Source organism: Chamaea fasciata, unplaced genomic scaffold (genome assembly GCF_029207755.1).
Source record: "Chamaea fasciata isolate MVZ Bird 193981 ecotype frontalis unplaced genomic scaffold, bChaFas1.0.hap1 SCAF_20, whole genome shotgun sequence".
NCBI classification, from domain to species: Eukaryota; Metazoa; Chordata; class Aves; order Passeriformes; family Sylviidae; genus Chamaea; species Chamaea fasciata.
In genome coordinates, this window is record NW_027094105.1 from 8,169,526 (window position 1) to 8,191,905 (window position 22,380).

Genomic DNA, 22,380 nt, shown 5'->3' on the forward strand with positions numbered 1-22,380 from the left:
AGAGGTGGGACCCCGGGGACAGAGGTGGGACCCTGGGGACAGAGGTGGGACCCCGGGGACAGAGGTGGGACCCCGGGGACAGAGGTGGGACCCCGGGGACAGAGGTGGGACCCTGGGGACAGAGGTGGGACAGTGGGGACAGAAGTGGGACAGTGGGGACAGAGGTGGGACCCCGGGGACAGAGGTGGGACCCTGGGGACAGAGGTGGGACACTGGGGACAGAGGTGGGACCCTGGGGACAGAGGTGGGACAGTGGGGACAGAAGTGGGACAGTGGGGACAGAGGTGGGACCCCGGGGACAGAGGTGGGACACTGGGAACAGAGGTGGGACCCCGGGGACAGAGGTGGGACACTGGGGACAGAAGTGGGACAGTGGGGACAGAGGGTGGACTCTGGGGACAGAGGTGGGACAGTGGGGACAGAGGGTGGACTCTGGGGACAGAGGTGGGACAGTGGGGACAGAGGGTGGACTCTGGGGACAGAGGTGGGACAGTGGGGACAGAGATTGGACTCTGGGGACAGAGGTGGGACAGTGGGGACAGAGGTGGGACCCTGGGGACAGAGGTGGGACCCCGGGGACAGAGGTGGGACCCTGGGGACAGAGGTGGGACCCCGGGGACAGAGGTGGGACCCTGGGGACAGAGGTGGGACAGTGGGGACAGAGATTGGACTCTGGGGACAGAGGTGGGACAGTGGGGACAGAGGGTGGACTCTGGGGACAGAGGTGGGACCCCGGGGACAGAGGTGGGACACTGGGAACAGAGGTGGGACCCTGGTGACAGAGGTGGGACAGTGGGGACAGAGGTGGGACACTGGGGACAGAGCTGCTTCCCCCTCCTGCCCAGTTCCCAGTCGGTTTGTGCAGCACCAGACTGGTTTTCTCCTGGAATATCTCACTCTGACGGAATTTATCCCGGCTCTGGAGGCCCAGAGGATGCTCCAGGGGGACAGAGATGAACTGCAGTGTCTGGAGGCCGTGCAGGTGCTTGGCTCATCCTTTAGGGACCAGAAGTGCCCCACCAGGGCTCTGGGGATGGGTGGAGGTTGCTCAGAGGGCTCCAGGCAGGGGCTGGTGGCTCCTGGAGAGGGTCCAGCCCCCCTGGAGCTCCACCAGCTCCCTGTGACCCCTGCAGGGGCACCTCTGTGTGTCCCACAGGTGAATCCCAGCAGAGGACGGGATCCTGGTGCTGCCGTCACCTCTGAGCACACAGAGCTGCAGCCCCCCACACCTGGCACGGGGACCCGGCTGATGTCAGGAGTCTGGAATTCTCATCCCTTCCCCCTTTGCTTCCCCTTTCCCCCCTCTCCTCCCTCAATAAACGGTGGAGGCGGCTCAGGGGCTGGCTGCTCTGGAGCTCCTGGAGCACAGGGATGTGGCTGGGAGCAGGGATGGGGTCTGAGTGCATTTGGGTGGCTCAAACACAGCTCAGGCTGTCGATGTGCAGATATTTTGGAATAAAACGTGGTTGGAGGAAGGGGGGAATATCCAAGTGGAAGGACAGCTTGGACAAACGTGTCATCCATGCAGGAGGATGAGGGATGAGGAAATATTGCAGCTGTTTGCTGCTCAGGCCAGGCTCCCTCTGCTCCTTCATCGTCTGCGCTGTTCCCTTGCCTTTGCCATGTGTTTGTCATCTCTCTTTGAGGGCTCAGGGTTTGTTTTTTTTCTCGTTTTGTTTTGTTTTGTTTTTTAAGAATTGTGGAAACTTTTAAGAGCTGCCCAACAATGGACATCGATTTTTCCCATGCAAACGTTGGGCTGGGCTTCTTGGTAACCAAAAATTTCGGGTTTTATAAAAGGGTCTGTCCTTGCTCTTTTTTCCCAGTGCTGTTTGTGCTGATCCCCAGGGATGCAGCCAGGTGGGGATGGGGTAGAAAATTAGAAAATGAAAATAAATAAATAAATAAATAAGTTAAATATATAAATAATAAATAAATGTTAAGAAAATAATTGGGGGATGAGATAAAGACGATTTAATATGCGAAGCAAGAGCGTCAGAAAAATTGGGGAAAAAATAATTGTGGGTTGAGATAAAAACAATTTAATAGGTAAAATGAGAGAATCAGAAAAAGTGAGCAAATAAATAATTGTGGGATGAGATAAAGGTGGTTTAATAAATAAACAAGGAAAATAAAGGTTGGAATTCTTCCCCATATGGGCGTACAAAGCAGGGCTTTATCACAGATAACGATTTTTCTGGGGAAGACAAACACTATAATTTCAAGTGTATCCCTCCTTTTCCCACTTCCCACCATGATTCCATAGGGCATGGAATATCCCTTGGAATATCCCTCCCAACCCCTTGTGCACCCCCAGGCCGATGAAAGGGGAGCAGGAAATCCTTTGGGTCTGTGCAAGCCCTGCCCGGCAGTGATAAAAACACCCTGGAGTCATCAGCCCAGATGCCAAATGCAGCCCCATACCAGCAGCCAGGGTGAGATTTAACCCTGCCCCAGGCAAAACCAGCACAGCCCAGTTTGCTTTGGGCCCTGCCGGGCTGCCTCAGGTCTCTGACACCATTTGCCTCCAGCTGCCCAGTCAAAATTCAAAATAATTCCATTCGAGGGTTTAAAATCAGGTCTGGCTGTTCCACTTCTGCAGCCTGCGCCTCTCCTGACGTGAGCAAAGGCAGATTAGGAAGTTAATGAGATGCAGATTAGGAAGGTAATGAGATGCAGATTAGGAAGTTAATGAGATGCAGATCAGGAAGTTAATGAGATGCATCACTGGCGTGACTTAATTGCTGTCCCGCAGCCCTGAACATCTGGAGGTGAAGCTGCCCTGCCCGTGCTGGGGTGGGATGTCAGGCGAGGTCTCCTCATTAACTGGAGCCTGAGGCTCGGAGCCTGGTGGGATGTGAGGGAGGACAGGAGCCTTTTGCTGCGTGCCATTGGTTGAAATTCAGATTTTTTCCCCCTTTTCTGTGAAGCACAGGTGGGTTTTTGGCCATCTAGGTGCGTGTTTGGGTGCACTGGTGGTGGTGCAGGAATCCTGGAGAATATCCTGGAATACCTGGGGAGTGATTTGGTGGGAATTGCCCGGACTCGAGCTGCCTGAGGAGGGCTTGTGCACCAGCTTTGCCTCCTCACCTCGCTTCATACCCCAAAACATCCCTTGTGGGTTTTCCTGCCATCCAGCCACTCTGTGGGTGTGATTATTTTAGTCTCTGTCCCTCAGGGAATCCTCCTTAGGTCTTTGCTTCCAAAAAACCCTTTTTGCCTCAACCAAAGAACGGCAAGGTTTGCATTGGTGTGGTGGGAAATTCCAGATTTAAACTGGTTTAAATTCCTGCCTAGTGCTTAATCTGCAGGATGTGCTTGAGTGGTGGGTGCTGGGTGGAGACACCCAGGAAAACCCATCTCCTGGGCCAAACAAGGCACCTCCCTGCCCTCGGTCAGTGCCTTTGAGCATGTCCCAGCCCTGAAGCTGGCATTAACCTTGGGTTGAAAGCAGATTTTCAATCAATTTTCGTTTCTGTGACGATTGATTTATGATTTGGAGCCCACGATTTCCCCTCCTGTCGCCTCCTAACTCTCCTTTCTCCTTTCCTCTTCACAGCCGAGCCTGCAGACCTCTTGAAGGTGTTAGATTTTCACAATTTACCTGATGGTATCACGAAAACCACGGGGTTTTGCACAAGCAGAAGATCTTCAAAAGAAGCAGACGTTGCTTACAGAGTAACAAAAGATGCACAGCTCAGTGCCCCGACAAAGCAGCTGTACCCTGGTGAGTCCAGGTTTTTATTTGTCCCATGGAAATGTCTGGTTCCTTCATTTCCCCAGCGTGTGTGGCAGTGGTTCTGCTCTTTCAGGGGGCTGCAGATTTCCAGCCATCAAATAATGTCCTTTTTTTTTTCCCCCTGCATTTGCACGAGGTGGTGGCTGTCACTGTACAAGAGGCGGCCGGTGCCACCAAATCTGCTCCCTCCCAGACTGGAAAATTCCTCCTCCCTCCCTGTCCCAGCTGGGGATGGAGGCAGGAGGAGGCAGAGGAGGCCAGGCTGTGCTTTGTTCCCTGCCCTGGGGAGTGCCAGGCACAGCAGGGTCTGCTCCTGGGGCTGTGGTGTATCTCTCCTAACACAAATAATCACCAGATAAAAACAACAGGAACAGCTGTCCCCAGAAAAGTTGTCTGCAGGGCCGGGAGGCTCCTTAGAGGAAGGCACAGAGCCCTCGAGGAGCACTGACCAATTTAATTGAGTTGAATTTTTCAGGCCGAGGCACAATCAGTACAGAGCCAAACGTGTCTGTAAGAAGGAGTTATGGGCCCAAACTCCTCGCTGCCTGGGAGGTGCAGAATTCCTCCTTCCCAAGGCATCCAGGTGTCCCTGGAGCCCCTGAGGGAATTCTGGAATGCTGGAATCAGGCATGGCAGGACTTTGAGGAGAAAAGCGAGGAAGCTTGTGCCTGGTGGTGAGGGAGGCAGGAGGGGACTGAAGCAGAGCAGGCACACACACACACACACACATCCTCTCTCAGCGTTTGGGAGGGGATGAATGGATTGGCTAAATCAGAGCTAATGGGCTGTGCCACCATCAACGCTGCTTAATTAACCAGGGCACCCCTCAGCCCCAGCCTGGCAGAGGCACAGATGAAGGCTTTGAGGCTGGGGATGTGCTCACAGCCCTCCCCTCCTGTTCTTCCCTCGGTGTTGAGGTAATTTCCAGCCTCCGTGATTATCCTGCTGTGACAATAATTCTGTTTAATCCGTGGTGAGCAGGAGCACGGGCTGTGTCCCACCTAAAAACCGAGCCTGGTGTGAGCAACGTGGCTGGGCATCGCTGCACGGGCAAGCCTTGGCAAAGAAGCTGCTCAGTCCGGCCTAAAGCTGCGTTTAAATTTCTGCAGGAGGGCAAACCAGACCCTAAAGTTGTCTTCCCCAGGGCAGGGGAGTTCCTTCTGATCACAGATGAAACCATTGTGTGCCCAACTGCACGGGTTGTGCCTTCCTGTCCCTTCACGTCACGTTCCTGAAATGACTTAAAGTTTTAGGCCTGGTGTCTACGAGCTCAAAAGTGCTCAAAGGAAATGTTCCAGTTTGGAATATCCAGCTGGAGGGGATTTGAGGGCTTGCCAGTGGTTTCTGTAGCCACTGTGAAGTCTTGCCTGGTCACTTTTATGTAACGGGAACCAGCAAATGGGGGTGAACTGAAGGGGGAAAAACAAGGCTGGGACGTTCTGGCTGATTATTGAACAAAGGGACTGGATCATAGGAGTTCTGACATAGGGAACGCCAGCACAGAGAACTGAGCCCTGGTCCCTGGGGAGAACTGAGCCCTGGTCCCTGGGGAGAACTGAATCCTTGTCCCTGGGGAGAACTGAGCCCTGGTCCCTGGGGAGAACTGAATCCTTGTCCCTGGGGAGAACTGAGCCCTGGTCTCAGCAGAGAACTGAATCCTGGTCCCAGCAGAGAACTCAGCATTGTAGAAGATTTCCTTGGTTGTCTCTTTCACACCTTATGACTTTTACATCCTCCCCCTCACTGAGTTCTCGGTTTGCATCCTCCTCGTGTGAGAAGATCTGGATGGAGTTCTGGAGCAACTTTTCCATCATTTCATCACCTGGACAACCACGGAGGGTTTGAAGCAGTTCAGTCCCACTTTGAAAACTTAAAGCGCTCGAGGCTTCTCTGCTGCTTGCTCAGGAAACAGGGAAGAGCCAAGCGAAGAGCTCCCAGTGTTTTCCAGCAGATCCACGGATGTTTCCTCATCTCTCTGACGAGACGTGACTTCAGCTCCCACCCCCCCAGATGAGAGAGGGGATAAAGACAACAGTAATTGCAGGGCAGTGTCCCAGGGGAATGTGGTTTTAGGGCTTTTGTGCCACCAGGAGGATGGGTTGGGGCAGAGCTTTCCCTCTCTGCTCCACAGCACCCTTGGCAAACGTGCTCTGCACAGAATATTTCCTGCTAATTAGAAGCCGGTGCTTTTCTAAGATGTAATTTCATGGGCTTTGTATTCTGCTGCCACAGCCAGCAAAGCAAGATGTATGTGTGTGTATATATATATATTTTTATATATATATATATATATATATAAAACTTGTTTTTTCATACTCAAAAGAGTGAAAAAAAAAAAAAATCTGCCGAGATGCTTTTTGTCCTGGCTCCCTGAAGAAGTCCTGCTTCCCAACACAATCTGTGCTTTTCCAGAAAGAAAAGCAAGAAAGGCAAGGGTTTCAGTGGCAGCCAGCAAAATGTCACTTGTGTGCTTCCATCAAACCTGCGATTGTCATTTGCCTTCTCGGAAATCTCTGTTGGAGCTCGAACAGTCACCGCTGAGAGGAACAAGTCATTGCACGGCTGAGAGCCTCCTCGGATGAAGGAAAAGGCCAGAAACTGGTGACACCATTGGGAACAGCTTGGCTTTGAAGAGGAAAGGTGTAAAGACTCGGGAAATTCCACCTGCTCTGTTCGTGTCTGTGCCAGGAACGAGATCAGCTCTCTGCTTCTCTGATTTTTGCTGTTCTGCAGCTCAAGCTCTCCCGCCCTTCCCAGACCAGGAGCAGGATCTGTTTGAGGCTGTGTTTGGGTACACCTGGATTAGGAAGAAGCTCCAAACTCGCCCTGTTTTGAAGACCATGGGGTTGTACAACGGCCTTTAATCACGGGGCTAGGGAAACAGGAGCGGGGCTCTGGCTCATCCATTGGAGCATCCCATGGATTCAGCCGTGCCCACCTGGAGCTCCTTCAGCTTCAGCAGGACTGGGAGCTTCCCCAGTGGTGTGGGAAGTCCCACAGGGCGAGTTGGAGAGGCTTTGGCCATGGTGATGCCCTAAGTTTTATCTTTCGTGTATTTCAGGTTCTGTGCTGCCCAGGGGTGCAGCTCTGAGCTCACACTCAGTGTCACTCAGCTCTGCACACAGCAGGGACACAAAACAAATCCTTTTCCTGCTGCACACCAAGGACAAGGAGTACCAGTTTCAGGCCCAAAAGCACAAACAAGGATGGGCTGAAGAGAGAAAACAAGAAGGATGGGACCTCACAACTTGGAGCTGTAACTGGACAATTAAACCCCAACATGCAAATGGACCAAAACTTATGAAAGTGTGAGACCCCGTGACCGGTTAACCATTTCGTGACCATTTTGTGCTTATTTTGGGTCCGTTTTGGGTCCATTTTGTGACCATTTTGTGCCCATTTTGTGACCATTTTGGGTCCATTTTGTGACCATTTTTGGTCCACCTTGGGTGTAGCCCTGGCCAGGCTCTTGTCCTGCCCAAGGTGTGTCCTTTAAGGCTCCTCTTTCTGAGACCCCTCTCAGTCTCTGTCCCAGCTCAGCTGGAGCATTGGCTGCCTCATTCCCAAGGCCTCGGTGGGAGGAGGATGCGGACCCAGAGCCGCCGACGGATGTGCAGCATCTCCCAGCGTGAGCTCGTTTAAGGAGTGAATCAAAGACGAGGGCTCCATCCCCGAAGCCTTTGTCGGAGGGGTGTCCCCATTGTTTTGGAGGGATTTGGGTCAATTTCTCCGTGCCTGGTGTGTTTATGCCGATGTATTTATCAGTATTGGTGTGTGTGGGGATGCGTTTTCATCCCTCGTTCAGCAGCCCGGGTCAGTTCTGCCTCTGACAGTGCAGGCATTGTTATTTTGCCAGGACAGCAGAGCAGTAACAGAGTAATGTCAGCTATAATTCATCCATTATGATTATTTGGGTTGAGAAACTCGCATCACCATGGAGACATTTTGATAATCGCGAAAAAAAAAATTAAAAGCAGCTTTTTAATGAGTTGGCAGCTTGTCCGAGTTGAAAGGTACTGTATTGTGGGCTCATAATGAAATTTTGGACATGAACTATTTTACATAAAAGGCCCAAATCTGTAGGCTGTAATTGGAGCCAGGAAGGCGCATGGTCCTGACTCAGTCCTCCAGGAGGGTTTGTGCACAGGGGAGGGAGACAAAGCTCAGGGCATCCAGCACCAAAATTGGGCTCTGCTTTTCCCAAATATCTGGGGCTGAGTCCTGGGGATAAATCAGGCTAGAACGGCATTGAATTCCTGGCTGGGAGGCCTCTCTGCTGCTTCCCAAATGTTATTTAGCCAAGGTGAGGGGGATTAACTCGGTACAAAATGTTCTCAGTTATCCCCCTGGGAATTCTCCCTGTGCTCTGCAGCAGTCCCGGGTTTGATGCAGCTCCTGCCTCATCCTCTTTCCTGCTGCAGGCAGATAAATACATTCAAAACACTTTGTGCCTAAAAATTAAAGCGCCTCCCGGTCAGAAGAGGAAGAGGATGAGCTCAGGGCTTCCGTGTTTGAACTCCAAACTTCGCCGTGGCGCCAAGAACTCCCCACTGCCACGTTCCTCATCCCCTCCCCGGGTCCAAACCCCCTGGGATTCCATCTAGGAAAAACCTAAAGCAGTGAAGAAAATCTATTTGAAGCTTCTGGGCACTGAGCTGGATGGTTTTTTTCTTGTGGTTTATTTGGCTGCACATCTGCAGTTTGAGCAGGATCCCTGTGTTTGTTCCCTGGGTGCCACCAGTGCCACACGTGTCACAAACCCCACTCTGCTGTGCCCTGCTGTGGCTGGAGATTTCCCCAGAGGTACAAAGCAATCCTGGGTTTGGAAAGCCTGGACCTCCAAAGGGAGGTTCCCTGCAAGCCCCACGCCCTGAAATGCAGCATCGGGGGGGGGGTTCTGTGTGTAATCTGATCGAGAAATCTTCTTTCTGAATGCTCCTGGTGGGTTTCAAGCTGCCCTGTTTGGGATGTGCAGCCAGGGTTTTCAGTTTGGGCTCATTTGTTTTCAGTCTGAAGGGCAGAGAAACCCAAAGAGGGGAGAGGAGTTTGGGTTTCTGCAAGAGGGTGATGCCCAGATGGAAACTTTAAATGTGTTTGCCTGGCCTTGCAGATTGACCCTGTACTGACAGACTTGAATGGCTTTAATCCCCCAAACCCTGCAGAAATAAAGACAGAAGTCACCTGTGATCAGACACAGCTCTTCCCTGAGAGGAGAAAAAAGCCAGGAAACCAGATGCTGTTTAATAAGCAGACAAATTAGCATTTTCTGTCGATTGCCAGATTTATTTCCCTGTTCATATTTTTCTCTGTGTGTGTGTGTGTGTGTGTGTCTGCAGCAACCCTGAAAGCCAAAACCACAAAATCCTCTGTTCTCATCTGGAACGAACAAATCCTGATGCAATTCTCTGCTCCCTTACATAAAACCCCTCAAAGACTGTGTTGATGCTTGATTTCCTCTGTCCCTTTGACAACTTAAAATCATTTGGAGCATCCCATGAAGGTTTTTGCCTCATGCCCTAAAAAGCTTTAGGGGAGCTTCTTTTGGAAGGGGTTGGGTGCAAATAATACAAATTTAAGCCAAAACCTTTTGTAGAATTTTCAGAACTTCTGTAGAACTTTGTTTCCCCAGCACAGGGGTCTCACCCCAGAGTATTTGGGGAAAAAAAAGCCACATCTTCACCTGGCCCTAAATAAACTTTTAGGGCTGCAGATGTGCCCACATCTGGGGACAACCCGTGGCTCTCAGACAACAGGACTATTTGTGTGGGGATCATTTCCGAGGAAACCTCACTAACCTCTTTGCTTTTCCACTCCAGCTTCCCCCTTCCCAGAGGACTTCTCCATTCTAACCACTGTAAAAGCGAAGAAAGGAGGTCAGTCCTTCTTGATCTCAATTTACAATGAGCAAGGGATCCAGCAAATTGGTGTGGAGTTGGGTAGATCTCCTGTATTCCTGTATGAAGACCATACAGGAAAGCCAGGCCCAGAAGACTATCCTCTCTTTAGAGGCATTAACCTAGCAGATGGCAAGTAAGTGACATTTTGTGCACCAAGGGGAAAAAAAAAAAAAAATAGCAATTCATTGTTTGTGTGGATGCCAGCATGTTGTGTAAAATAGGAATCGTGCCTGTAGAAATGTGTTTGCACAGCCCTGGCTGCTGACAGGTGCCACCAGGCTGTCGGTTTTTGGCCCTTTGGGGAATTAATTTTGACATCTGTAAGGGTTGTAAATGAGCAGTCAGTGCCGCTGTCTGGTACTTGTGGGGAGAGGAACGTTGATTTTGCTGTGGAAAAGAAACAAAAAAAAAAAAAATCGGTTTGTCTCGCAAAATCCACGCTGAGGCTCGTGCAGGGCTTAAAAAGAGGGTGGAAAAGGGAGTCAAGAGCGTGTGGTTTTATCCCTGCCTCTTGCTGAAGGCAGAGCTGGCCCTGTCCTGCCTGGTTTGGAGGGATGAGAGCTGTCAATCAGCGTTTCTCCTGCCAGCCCAGGGAGGATTTCCACGAGCACCAATTCCTGAAAGTTCGTTACTTTTATTTTATTTTAATACAACCATTGCCTCGTCCTGCGAAGCCCAGGGCCGTGCCTGACACGTCTGTGGGCCGTGTTTCTCGCAGGTGGCACCGAGTGGCCCTGAGCGTGCAGAAGAAAAACGTCACCTTGGTGCTGGACTGTAAAAAGAAAATCACCAAGTTCCTGGACCGCAGCGAGCACCCCATCATCGACGTCAACGGCATCATCGTCTTCGGCACCAGGATATTGGACGAGGAAGTCTTTGAGGTGAGCCACGGCAAGGAGCGGCTCTGGAGGTGCTCCATGGGGATGACGTGGCTCTTCCAGCTCATTTGTGAAATTTTTGGGGGGGTTTTGAGGGGTTTTTGGGTTTTTTTATGCAGTAGCACGCTGCTGTTTGTGATTTTGAAGTTTTTGTTTTGATTTTTTTGTAGTAACGATGAAAACTGGGGGCTTTGGTGGAGTGAGCCCCCCTGGTTCTCTGGTTTCAAGCCCTTGCTGGGGTTCTAGACCATCTCCACACTGGGATTTTGTAGCTCTTGGCACATTTAAACCGGGAAGGGCTCCCAAGGTTTTCATTCTAGAGCTGCAGGGGCAGTGAATGAAGGCTCAGGGAAGCAGCTCAAGGCCCAGCTCACCCTGGGGCTGCAGGAATTTGCTCTTTTTCCACTCACTGGCCATGGATTCTTGGTTCTTTTGCTCCATGACACGAGGGAACTCTCCCTGACAGCTTGCTTGGCTTGGTTGTCACCTCCCACACTCTTTGCTTCCGAAGGCAAAGCAAATTCCTGAGGGGTGGGACGCGTCCGTGAGCTCCTGTGATGGAAGCAGAGCGGCAGAGCATTATTTATAAACAAGCTACAGATGGGAGAAGTTGTTTTTGTTTTTTCCCCCCAGAGTTCAGCAGCTTGTTTAATGTCTGCATTTCCCTGACAAAATCAACTCCTGCGCCCTGCTGCACTTGTGAGGCTTTCCTGGGGATGAGAATCCCCTTCCTGATCTTTCCTGGGAGCTGGAATCGCTCCCTAAAACCAGCACCAAGTGCAGTGGGGTGTAAACCAAGCCCTGTTGATCCCTCTAGCTCCTTGTTTTTATGGAATTTATTTAGAGGAAGAGCTGGATCTCCTGGGCCTCCCCAGCCCAGCAAAGGGACGGGGAATATCTCCCATCCCTGGCTAATTAGAGCCACGGCAAAGCCAGTTCTTCCTTGCCTGCATTTTGCTGTCACTCAGAGGGAAAGTTCCAGCCTGTTTAATATGACCAACATCTGGGAGCTGGCCTGCTGTAAGCAGAGCAGGAACGCCTGGGCTGGATTTATCTGCCAAAATCCCAGTTACAGAGCGGGGCCTGGGCATCGAAATTGTATTAAATTAAGAGACCTTTCCCTGGGAAGTGGAACAGCTGAAATGGAAAGTAAAAGCTGGGTTTAGTGGGCACTGGAGTGTCTTTCGCAAGAGTTGGACGTTCTGCCAAATTCTTCAGCGCTGGATGCTGCGTTTTGACTTGTCACGGGAAAATTGTGAGTTCTCCTCCAGCTCGGGTCTGGTGGGTCCACTGGAAGGACAGGGTGTCACATCCAGGCTGGGTGAAAAACCTGTGCTTTTGTTCTGTAAAATCTCAGGGTTTCCACAGCCGCCCCTGAGAGCTGGGGGGTTCCCAGGTGGCTTTGAGGGCTCACCTGGCTTTGGGACAGCTGATTGCTCCACCCGGGAGGGAATTTTGAATCCAGGTGTTCCTGGGTTCTCCCTGCTCCTCTTTTAGCCCTTTTCCATGGCCGTGGTGAAAAGACTTGCTGAAAAGACTTTAAACCCCGAGGGGCTGGGCGATCTCCTCAGTTCTGGGGTAGAAAGGAGCCTCTTGCCTGGCCTGGCCGTGAGCTGCAGCTCACAGATCTCGCTGGCACTTACAAGAAAGGGATAATGAGAAAATACTTTTTTTTCCTTTGTCTTATTGATATTACACTAGATGGATACAAACGCCCTCTAGTTCTGATATTTATCTTTTGGGGGGGTTTTAGTCACCTCCTCACGCAGCACTGAAGCCACCAGCAGCTCTAACTGGGGTGGAAGGAGGTTTTTTTGCTTTCTGAAGGCAGTGGACTAGAACCTAATTTCCTTCATATCTCAGCAACTCCATTTCCTTTGGCCCCTCCTTGCTCCTTTCTGCAAGGCTGAGCAGAAACTGTGCAGGCTCAGAACAATGGGCAGAGGGTGGAAGCTGCTCCATTTCTGTGTTCCTGGAAAGCTGAGGATTTCTGGAGCACGAGCAGGAGATGAAGCTGCCGCTGTCCCAGGGGCTCCCAGTCTGCAAACCCCACGGGCTGGTCTGGCTGTGATGTGTCTGTCACTTTTGGCGGAAATTAAAATCACCCAGCGAGGTGGGAGTGGGATTGGGGACAGCTCTGGGGTTGGCTCTGTCTCAGCACAAGAGGCAGAAATCAAACCGACCCCAAACGCTTTTTTTTGTTGTTGTTTTGGGGGTTGTGATCATTGAAAGGCTCGGGGTTGTGGAGGGGAGCAACTCAAGAGCCAGGATGGGGACTTCCTCACTCTTGTTCTGCTGAAAAAAACCCAAAAAACCTTAAAAAAGCCTGGCAGGAAAAAGGTTAGAGGAGTTTCAAAATATTTCTCTAGCAAAACATTCTTCCAGTGGAAAAATGACTTCCTCTCATTAAAATTCAATTAGCTGGGAGGCTCTGAGGGTCTCTGTACCCGCACCGGGCAGGGCTGACAGGGGGCCAAGCCCTGAGCCCAGGTTGTACAAGTTGAGTTTTGTTGTCCAACACAGGAGTTTACAAACGGCAGGACGGGTTCTCGCAGGCTTGGGAGGTTTCAAGCTGTGCCTGAGGGGATGAGACTGGGGTTTTTCTTTTGGAGGGGGAGAGGGAAGGACAAAAATCCAGCCCGTGGTGGGGGATAAATTTCCTCTGCTGCAGTCAGAGGTGCTCCTGTGGTGCAGCAGCTCTAGGGGAAGTCGAGACATGTGAATGTGTCTCATTTTGGAGGGGGAAAAAGCTGCTCCTCTTCATTTGCTTTTCTTTAAATATAAACTAGAAACCAAGTCCTGGTGGTCGGGTGTAGGAATAGGCAGAGGGGGAAGCTTGGGGAAGGCTTTTTCACAGATAAAACCCAAAATCTTCAGCCTGAAACGCAGAGAGGTTTCCCAAACCATCCTGGTGATGCCCGTTTTGTGCCCACGGGCCGTCACAGGAGTCTCCTGGATCCCAGCAGGGAACGGAGTGACCCCAAACTCCACGGCTGGGGGATCTTTGCGTGGGGAAAGGGCCGCCCAAAGTCTGTGCCAGGGGAATGTTCCACCAAAAGATGCTGCTTTTGATTCCCTCTCCCCCTTAGTGATTTTTTTGTTTGTTTTTTCTGAAGACCACGGGTGAAATCAAGCCATCAGAAAAGGAGGGAAAGCAATCTGGGACGAGCCAGAGAGGCCGGGTGGGGTGAATTTAAACCCCTTTGTGGGGGTGTCCAGAGGCATCTCAGGGAAGAGGTTCCATGAGAAATTTGGTGTCTGCAGATCCCAGCCCTGTGTTTTCTGCTCTGCGTTACTCCAGTGATGGCCAAATGAGCTTTGTTCAGACCTTGCTCTTTCGTTTTCCTGCCGGATTCCCCATTTTGTCTCCTGATTTGCCACTCAGGGACTTTCGTGTGCTGGTAAAAGTCTTACACAGCCCCTGGCTCCAGAGCTGGAGCTGGCACCATTAAACTGTGCTGTGGACATGGGTAAAAAATTGAGTAGGTTTTGGCAAAATTGCTGAGGACAGCCTAGGAACGAGCGACTGCTTTTGCTGCCAGTTCTTTTCGGTTCATCTGTGTAAAATTTCACAGCCTTGTCCCACAAGTGAAGTGGGGTTTTGACCCTCTTGGTTTGCAGCCCTGCCTGCACTGGCTGAGCTGACTTTTCCCACGTGTGGAAAAGCTCAGGGCGTGAATACATTGCTTTTTAAGGTCACTTTTGGCTCCTTTAGAAGACAGGAGGAGTTAATTTTGTGCAGCTGAGTGCCGTAACTGTGTCTCAGTGGTGTCCTTGGTGCTGGAAAACCCAAATAAAAGTGGATCCCCCTGATCTCAGCACCTGTGGCCAGGAGGGGCTGATGAAAATCGTGCCAAAGCCTGTCCTGGGATGGGACACAGCACCCTGGAGGGTGCTGAAAGGTGCTGCTTTTGATTCTCTCTCCTCCTTTGTGATTTTTTTGTTTGTTTTTCTGAAGGCCACGGGTGAAATCAAGCCATCAGAAACGGAGGGAAAGCAATTTGGGATGAGCCAGAGAGGCCGGGCAGGGAGCCAGAGGTGCTCTTAGGGCTGCTGAGAGCTCCGAGGCAGCCCAGGACAAAGCAGGACAGACACAGCCCAGACATTGGGGCCCTTCAGGTGCTCTTAGGGGTTGAAATGTCACCTCTCTTCTCATCTTGGGCCTTGTTTACACTTTAAAAAAAAAAACAACAAAACAATTATCCCTGTGCTTGATAATCCCAGATTTCATTTCACTCCTTCCCTCCCCACGCTCTTGGCTGTGGTGTTTTCATCTCTCATTTTCAAAGTCCTGCAGGTTATTTCACTCTCAGCTTGTAAGGCTGGATCAAAAGCTTCTGCTTTAGTGGAAGGGGTAGAAATAAAAGGACGGGTTTTTTGTACGCGTGGGTGCATTTTGTGGTGGGGGTTTTTTTGGGTTTGTTTTTTTTTTTTTTTTTTTGCTGGTTTTGGGGATGGAGAAGTTTCCGAGCCTTCTCTGGCAGGCAGGTCTGCTGTTAACACATCAAACAGCTCTGTGTGCTCCAGGAGGGGATTTACTCTCTCTCTCTCTCCTCCCAGGATTGATGTGCTGGGGTGCAGGGAACTTGGAGAAATTGGTAGTAATTTAAGTTGGACTTTCTCAGCTCCCAGGGACAAATGATGCGAGCCTCGGGTCTAAATCCATCTCTAATTCACATTTTGACCCAACTTTGCCCCAGCAGCTCTGTCTTGGCAGGAGGGTCCTGGGCAAACCTCAGCAGCAGTGCCAAGGCGTGGGGGAACATTTTTGATTGAGGGGAAACAAGAAATTCCCAGTTCAGGAGGAATTTCTTCATGGAAACGAGGGTCAGGCATTGGGAAGGGGCTGACCAGGGAGGTTTGGAGTCCCCATCCCAAAAATCACCTGGATGTGGCACTCAGGGTTTGTGTCAAGGTGGGGATTAAACACAGGCTGGACTCGATCCTGGGGCCTTTTCCCACCTAAATAATCCTGGGATTTTGTGATCTTCAAACCAGCAGCATCCCCACAGTGAGCTCAGGGTTGGAGCCATCACATCCTGCAGGATCTGAGCTCAACCCAGAGGCTCAGGAAGGAGCGGGGAAAGCCCAGATTTACCAAATTTTTGTTAAACTCGAAAATAAAAACCCAAACCATTTTTAAAAATTCGGTCTTTTTCACTAACCTGGATTTGTCTGTCAGGCGGCACCACGGATCCATGTTCCCATTTCTTTCCCCCTGCCTTGGCAGGCTGCTGAAAGCAGGTAATTTACAGAGCTGGCTGCCTGCTCTGCCGGCCCTGCCAAATCTGATTTCACCTCCTTCGCTGCCGAGTCTTTCAGGGGAGCGCAAGGAGGGGATGTTTTACACCACCACCGTACACCACGGTGTGAGAGGATGGAAAATAAAACCTCCTGAGCCAGCATTTAGGGATCTTTATTGAAGATGTCTGTAGCTTTCCCCAGTCTCCTAATAACTCTCCGCTTGCTCGCTGGTTTTCTCGTCATTCCTTCTGCTTTGCCTCTTTGTTTCTTTTTGTTTTTTTTTTTTTTTTTTCCTTTTTTTCCAAAGGATCCTCTTTAAAATGGTTCACTCAAGACATATGGATTAAATCACAGCTCTGGGTTCTTCCAGGAGAGCCAGTGCTGCCTAGAAAATGTCTGCAATTATTGAGGATTATGCCTCGGGATGGGTTTGCAATTAACGGGAAGGTTTTCGGTGCCGGAGTCCAAGCGATGCAGATCTGATCAAAAAACGTGAAATTTGGCCCCGCTTGGCAACGCCTCAGCCACAGCATCACCTTACACAGGTGCCCAGGGACGTCATCTGGTTTTATCAGGGGAGGGAGAAGCAGCACCTGGGCCAGAATAAGAATTGCAAAGCGGCTTGTAAAAGCGACTCTGTGCTTTCATTTCCACCCCGAGCTGGCGCTGGCTCCTCTGACCCCTCGGTGCCAGGTGCCAGCGAGGAGGGAAGCGAGAGCCCGGGCTGGAAACATCAGCTGGATTGTTTGCACACACTCCGCTGAAACTCTTGTTTTCCATTTCACTCGCTGGGTAATTGCAGGTTCAGCCATCTGGCCCGCACTCGAGCTCGGTGGCTGGGTCAGCCCTGCCTGTCATGATGGAGCCTCGTTAGTCATGATTACAAAATACATTTTATATTTTTTTAAATTTTGTGAGGTTTTTTGTTGTTTTGCTTTGTTTTTTTTGGTTGTTTTTTTTTTTCCCGTGGATTGTTTGTTCTTTTTTTTTTTTTTTTGTTCGGTTTGGTCAGTGGTGAATTCCATTTCACAAACTGTCAAAGCCACCGTGTTGGCATGTGTGGATAATTAGTGCAGCTTTCTGCCGGGATCGAATGCCCTGCGGGCCTCTGATAGCTTACAAAGCACTTTATTGTTCAAACAGATCATAAAAAGTGCTTTTACTGATGTTTCAAATGCTCCTGCAGCCTATCATTTATCTTTCCAGAGTGCCAAGTGAAACATCAGCCCGAGGAAGCCGCGCGGTCTTAGAGCTGGTCCAGATTTAAGGCCTGGTTTTAGGAGGTGCTTCCTCCACCACCACCACCAGGGGTGGAAAAGATGAATTTTTAATTCTCTTCCCCAACCCAAACCAGTCTGGAATTCCATAATTTGGGCAGCTCTTGGCGCTGCTGAGGGTTTTGTTGGCAAAAGGTGGGAAACGCTGAGGAAATGCGGCGCTTAGGGCTGAAAATCCAGGATTAGCGCCCTCAGGGAATTCCTGGTGGAGGACACGGATCCTCATGGATGCCTGAGGAGCCACTGACGTCCTGCTGCTCCTGGCCACTGCAGCTGGGGTGTGCCGGTGGAAAACCAGCACTTTTTGGGATATTATTGCTCAGAGATGCAGTTTGTAGCCTGATGGTCAGGCACCATTGGGCTCCCGCTGGGGAGTTGGTTTGGAGGAGCATTTTCCACAGGGAATGGGCAGGAATGCTGAGGGAAAACTGGGCTCTGCTGTGGGCAGAGGTGCTGCAGGGCTTTCCATCCCTGCTGGCCGGGAGGGGACAGGCAGCTGGTGTCCCCTTTCCCTGGCCTGAGGCAACAAAAAAAAAATAATCAGAGGAAAACCGAGCAATGTCTGGGAAGCAAAACTCATCCTTCAGAGCAATTTCCATCCCCTCCAGGGACTCTGTGGGATTTGGGGAGCCGTGTCTGGCCGTTCCTGACATCCCCCTGGCAGAATTCTCTGTTTCGGTGCTGCCAGGGCTCGTTTGGGGTGATGGATGCTCGGAGGTGCGGGGTCATTACTCTTCCAGCCCCTGGCTCCGTTTGGAATTTGTTTCCCCCCCTTGGATGGGAGGAGGGAGGAGGAGGAGGGGGGATGAATTTCTTCCATGGAAAGTCTGAGGAGCAGGAGGCTGATTGCAGAGCCCAGACAGGCTGATGTAATGCTGGAAAGCTGCTCCTCTCTCCGGTGACATCATGCCGAGGTCTGCAGGGCTGGTGTGGACCGCGGGATCCGCAGGGACAGGGATGGAGTTTCAGGGGCAGGAAAAGCACCACAAAGGGCTTTGGGAAGGAACAGAGAATGGATGTGTTTGGGGAAGGTGATTTTCCTCAGCCTGAGAAGCGGGGGAAAGCCAAATCCTCGTGCTTCGGGGGAGAAGTTTCCAGCCGAATGTCTTTTGGCAGTGTCCCTGAGCAAGATGGAAAAGGGATTTTTGGGAGCAGAGCGTGACAGGGAGGCCTGGCCCAGACCAGGGCATGTTCCCCTTCCCTGCTCCCTTGGGAACCTCCTTCAACGTGGGAGGTTATTCACCAATTAGTCCTGTTCGCATGAAAGTTCATTATTTTTGCAGCAGAAGGCTGTAAGTAAGAAAAACCCCTTCCTGGTCACAAAAGGGTGGGCGGGTTTGGATTGTTACAGGAATCTGTGGGAAGTAAAGGCTCCTCTGAGCCAAACCCCAGGAGCTGGAGGAAGAGGATGATGAGGCTGCTCAGGGTTTGTGTCCTTGTCAACCTGGTGGTGCTCAAGCTGCTGCTTCTCTACAGTTTCCACCTTTTTTTTTGCTGTTTTCCTGCCTTTTGTCACCTCTCAGGGAGGTTTTCCTGCACCAGGACCGAGCAAAAACCCTTCCCAACCTAAAACCCTCTGGGCTGACTCCGTGTTCACCCCCTTCCCTCGTCACTCGGGCCCGAACAAATGAAACACATGTTCCTCACACATGGTGAGGTCTTTCCATTCCCTTTTTTTTTATTATTAACCTTTTTTTTTTTTTTTTCCCTGCTGTTTGGAGGCAGTCTGGGCCGCCTGCCAAAACCCAGAGGAAAATCCAAGCCCACTCCAGACATCCCCAGCGTGCAGGTGTAGTCCTCACCGTGACACAGAGCTGAAATGGAAATGTTCCCGATAAACACATCCTCCCCCCACTGGGATGGGAGCTGGAAGAGGGGATTCCTAATGATTTGTGCAGAAGATTGGATGGGGATTGGGGTGTCAGGGAGTTTTCTATCCCCCTGCAAGAACATGGAAAAAAAAATAAAAAGCCCCTGACCGTGGGTTGGTTGTTCTGCACACGCAGCCAGCGCTGGCTGGGGCTCAGCAGGTCAGACCTGCTGGAACAAACAGAGCTTTGGCCACTGCAGGGGAAAGGGTGGGCAAAACCAGGGCTGAGAATCACTTCTGGGCGCTGTTCTCCGTGCAGGAATGGCTGCAAATACCTCAAGGTTCTCCTGAGGTTTTGATGCCTCGCAGGAGGGAATTTACCTGCAGGTTTTGTTTGCTCTTTTCCCAGTTTGCTGCTCAGAGGGGTGAAATCTGAGCTGGGGGTGTTTAGAGGGGTGAAATCTGAGGGTGAAATCCAGGCTGGGGATGCTCAGAGTGGTGAAATCTGAGCTGGGGATGCTCAGAATGGTAAATTCCGAGCTCTGGGAATGCTCAGAAGGGTGAAATCCGAGCTCTGGGGATGCTCAGCCTCCACTGAATCCAGTCCTGCTCCTTCACGGGTTTGCTTTGGAGAACCTCATTCCTGGGATGAATTTCCCACCTGATTTCAAGCCCCAGGGTGACCAAACCCAGCTCCCTTCCCTGGGATGAGAATTTGGGGCAATATTTCATGGAACTATGTAGGGTTTATACTTTAAAAAATCACTGAATACCCAGAGCTGGAAAGATCAGCTTTCTCCAAAGATCCTCCAACTCCAAGGCAAGGTTTTATTTTGATTTTTTTTAGTGTTGAATTTGAGGTGGCAGATGCTGCACGGAGTAAATGAAGCCCAAATCATTTTTCAAGGACAAATAATAAAAAAAAAAAACCCAACTGAAAAAAAAATGCTTTGGGGTGTGAACACCAGCAAAGGGCACATTTTAGTTTCCTGGAAAAAAAGAGAGGGAGAGAGGTGTGTGGACGAGAGGTGTCACACCTCTGTTTGCACACCAGCTCAGCTTTCCATTCTCGGCTCTTTCCTGAGCGGCCAGATTTCCAGCAGTGGTGGGAATTAGCGACAGGAACCTGCACAAAGCCTCCTCCTGGGGTGGTCCCAGCAGGTCCCTGTTCCGTGGCTGGGTGATTGTCGTCAGCCAGATGCAGGAAAATCCTTTTCCAACCGAAAGTCCGGTGTTCAGTTGGATTTTCTGAGCGTGTCAGCAGATCTCCCCGAGCCGAGGGGTGTAATCCCACTTCTATCCCGAGATAAATCTGGCAGCCAGGTCCATTTTCCCCCCTTTGCCTTTAATCCATGAAAAGCCTGGATTCTGTGCTCACCTCCCGGGACAGAAAACATTCCAAGAGCTGATTAAAAGCCTCTGTGCACACTAAAAACCCCCTTGATCCCGAGCCACCTCGGTGTGCAGGAAAGCTCAGGGTGGATCCTGGGGGTGGAAATCCTGTCTGTGGGGCCGAGGAAACGGCAGCTCCACTTCCAGATTAATTTGGCTCTGAGGGGGGAAAAAAAAAATGGAGTAAAAGCAAGTTTGGGGAACCTCAGGAGGCTCCAGGAGCAAAAGGAAATTTGGGGAACCTCAGGAGGCTCCAGCGGCTGTGGGGTGGGAGCTGGGAGCCCTGAGGTGCTCTGGGATCCAAGAGCCACCCTTTGGCACTGGGAGTGAGCCCAGGTGGAACTGGACCATCTCTAAGGTCCCTTCCATCCCAACCCACTCTGGGATCTCGGGAATTCTTTCCTGTCCAAGGAGCAGCTGCTCCTCCAGCCTCTCCTGTCCCCACAGCTCCCCCAAATCCTCTCCTTCCCTTCGCATCCCCGACCTCCGCCGTGGCCAGAGGTGGGAATGAAACCCTCTGGATCTTTGGGATCAACACCTCCCAGGCAGGCTCTGCGATCCATTTTTTTTTACACCAAAACCCCGGCGAGTGCCTCCACTTTGGCTCGGTGAGCTCTCAAACGAGTAACTCAATCCGAGGGCTTTGCTTCCCTCCGCGTTTTCCACTGTGAGAGACGCCCCCACCCCCTGCACAATCCACTGGCTTATCCATCCTCCTGTGGGCAGCAGAATTCCTTAATTTTCCAGAGATGAAAAGGAAATAAATCAACCTGGGGGAAGACACAAAGGAGCAGCTTTGTGCTGCGCTCTTGTAACGAGGGGGAATCTGTTTTTAAACCATCCCTGATGGTTCACACATATATCATGGAAAAAAGAACTCCTCCAGGAAAAGGCCGGCCCGTGGAGCCAGGGGTTATTGGCTGATTGTTTGATTTGGAGGGAGAGGGGGAGCTCGGAACGGCGTGAGCCGGGCCTGGGTGAGGTGGTGACATCGGGGAGACGGAGTCTGGAGCGGGAGTTTTGAGCGGAACGGTGAAGGAAATCGGGAACTGGGGAGTGGGGTGAGGCCTGCGGGAACAAGGAGCACAGAGGGGCTGGGCAGCCTCGGGTTTGGGGATGCTGGAGTTGTTGTAGACTGCGCCTCCTCTCCAAGGAGAGCTCTGCAGTTTCCTGTGGAAAACCTGGATAACGGCACTGCTCGGGCTGTGGGCGGGACAGCGGCCAGGCTGTGGGGCTGGGGGCCCTGCTGTGGTGGGGACGTCACCTTTGTGAGGTTGTCACCTGTGTGAGGTTGTCACCTGTGTGAGGCTGTCACCTTTGTGAGGGATGTCACCTCTGTAAGGTGGTCACCTTTGTGAGGCTGTTACTTTTGTGAGGGATGTCACCTCTGTAAGGTTGTCACCTTTGTGAGGCTGTCACTTTTGTGAGGGATGTCACCTCTGTAAGGCTGTCACCTTTGTGAGGCTGTCACTTTTGTGAGGTTTTCACCTGTGTGAGGTTGTCACCTTTGTTAGGTTGTCACCTTTGTGAGGTTGTCACCTGTGTGAGGCTGCCACCTTTGTGAGGTTGTCACCTTTGTAAGTTCATCACCTTTGTGAGGTTGTCACCTTTGTGAGGTTGTCACCTTTGTGAGGGATGTCACCTTTGTGAGGGACGTCACCTTTGTGAGGTTGTCACCTTTGTGAGGGATGTCACCTTTGTGAGGGACGTCACCTTTGTGAGGGACGTCACCTTTGTAAGGGATGTCACCTCTGTAAGGTTGTCACCTTTGTGAGGCTGTCACTTTTGTGAGGTTTTCACCTGTGTGAGGTTGTCACCTTTGTTAGGTTGTCACCTGTGTGAGGCTGTCACCTTTGTGAGGGACGTCACCTTTGTGAGGTTGTCACCTTTGTAAGGGATGTCACCTCTGTAAGGTTGTCACCTTTGTGAGGCTGTCACTTTTGTGATGGATGTCACCTTTGTGAGGCTGTCACCTTTCTAAGTGATGTCACCTTTGTTAGGCTGTCACCTTTGTGATGGATGTCACCTCTGTAAGGTTGTCACCTTTGTGAGGCTGTCACCTTGCACAGCAGGACCTGCCCAGTGGTGGCCCAGCCCAGGCCGGCCTGGCCCACCTGGCACTCCGAGAGCAGAGGAGGACACA

General features: G+C 51.3%; 1 protein-coding gene across 3 annotated transcripts in view; it reads left to right on the plus strand.

Moving 5' to 3' along the window:
- COL5A1 (collagen type V alpha 1 chain) overlaps positions 1-22,380 on the plus strand; it is a 135,505-nt gene that overhangs the window by 26,160 nt on the left and 86,965 nt on the right. For all 3 annotated transcript variants that reach the window (XR_010723502.1, XM_066201041.1, XM_066201042.1), the window contains exons 2-4: positions 3,560-3,727; positions 9,556-9,769; positions 10,355-10,517. Coding sequence is in view for 2 of the 3 variants with exons in the window: in XM_066201041.1 (XP_066057138.1) it covers positions 3,560-3,727; positions 9,556-9,769; positions 10,355-10,517 (545 nt within the window). In the remaining variant the exon portion in view is untranslated. The remainder of the gene's footprint in view (positions 1-3,559; positions 3,728-9,555; positions 9,770-10,354; positions 10,518-22,380) is intronic.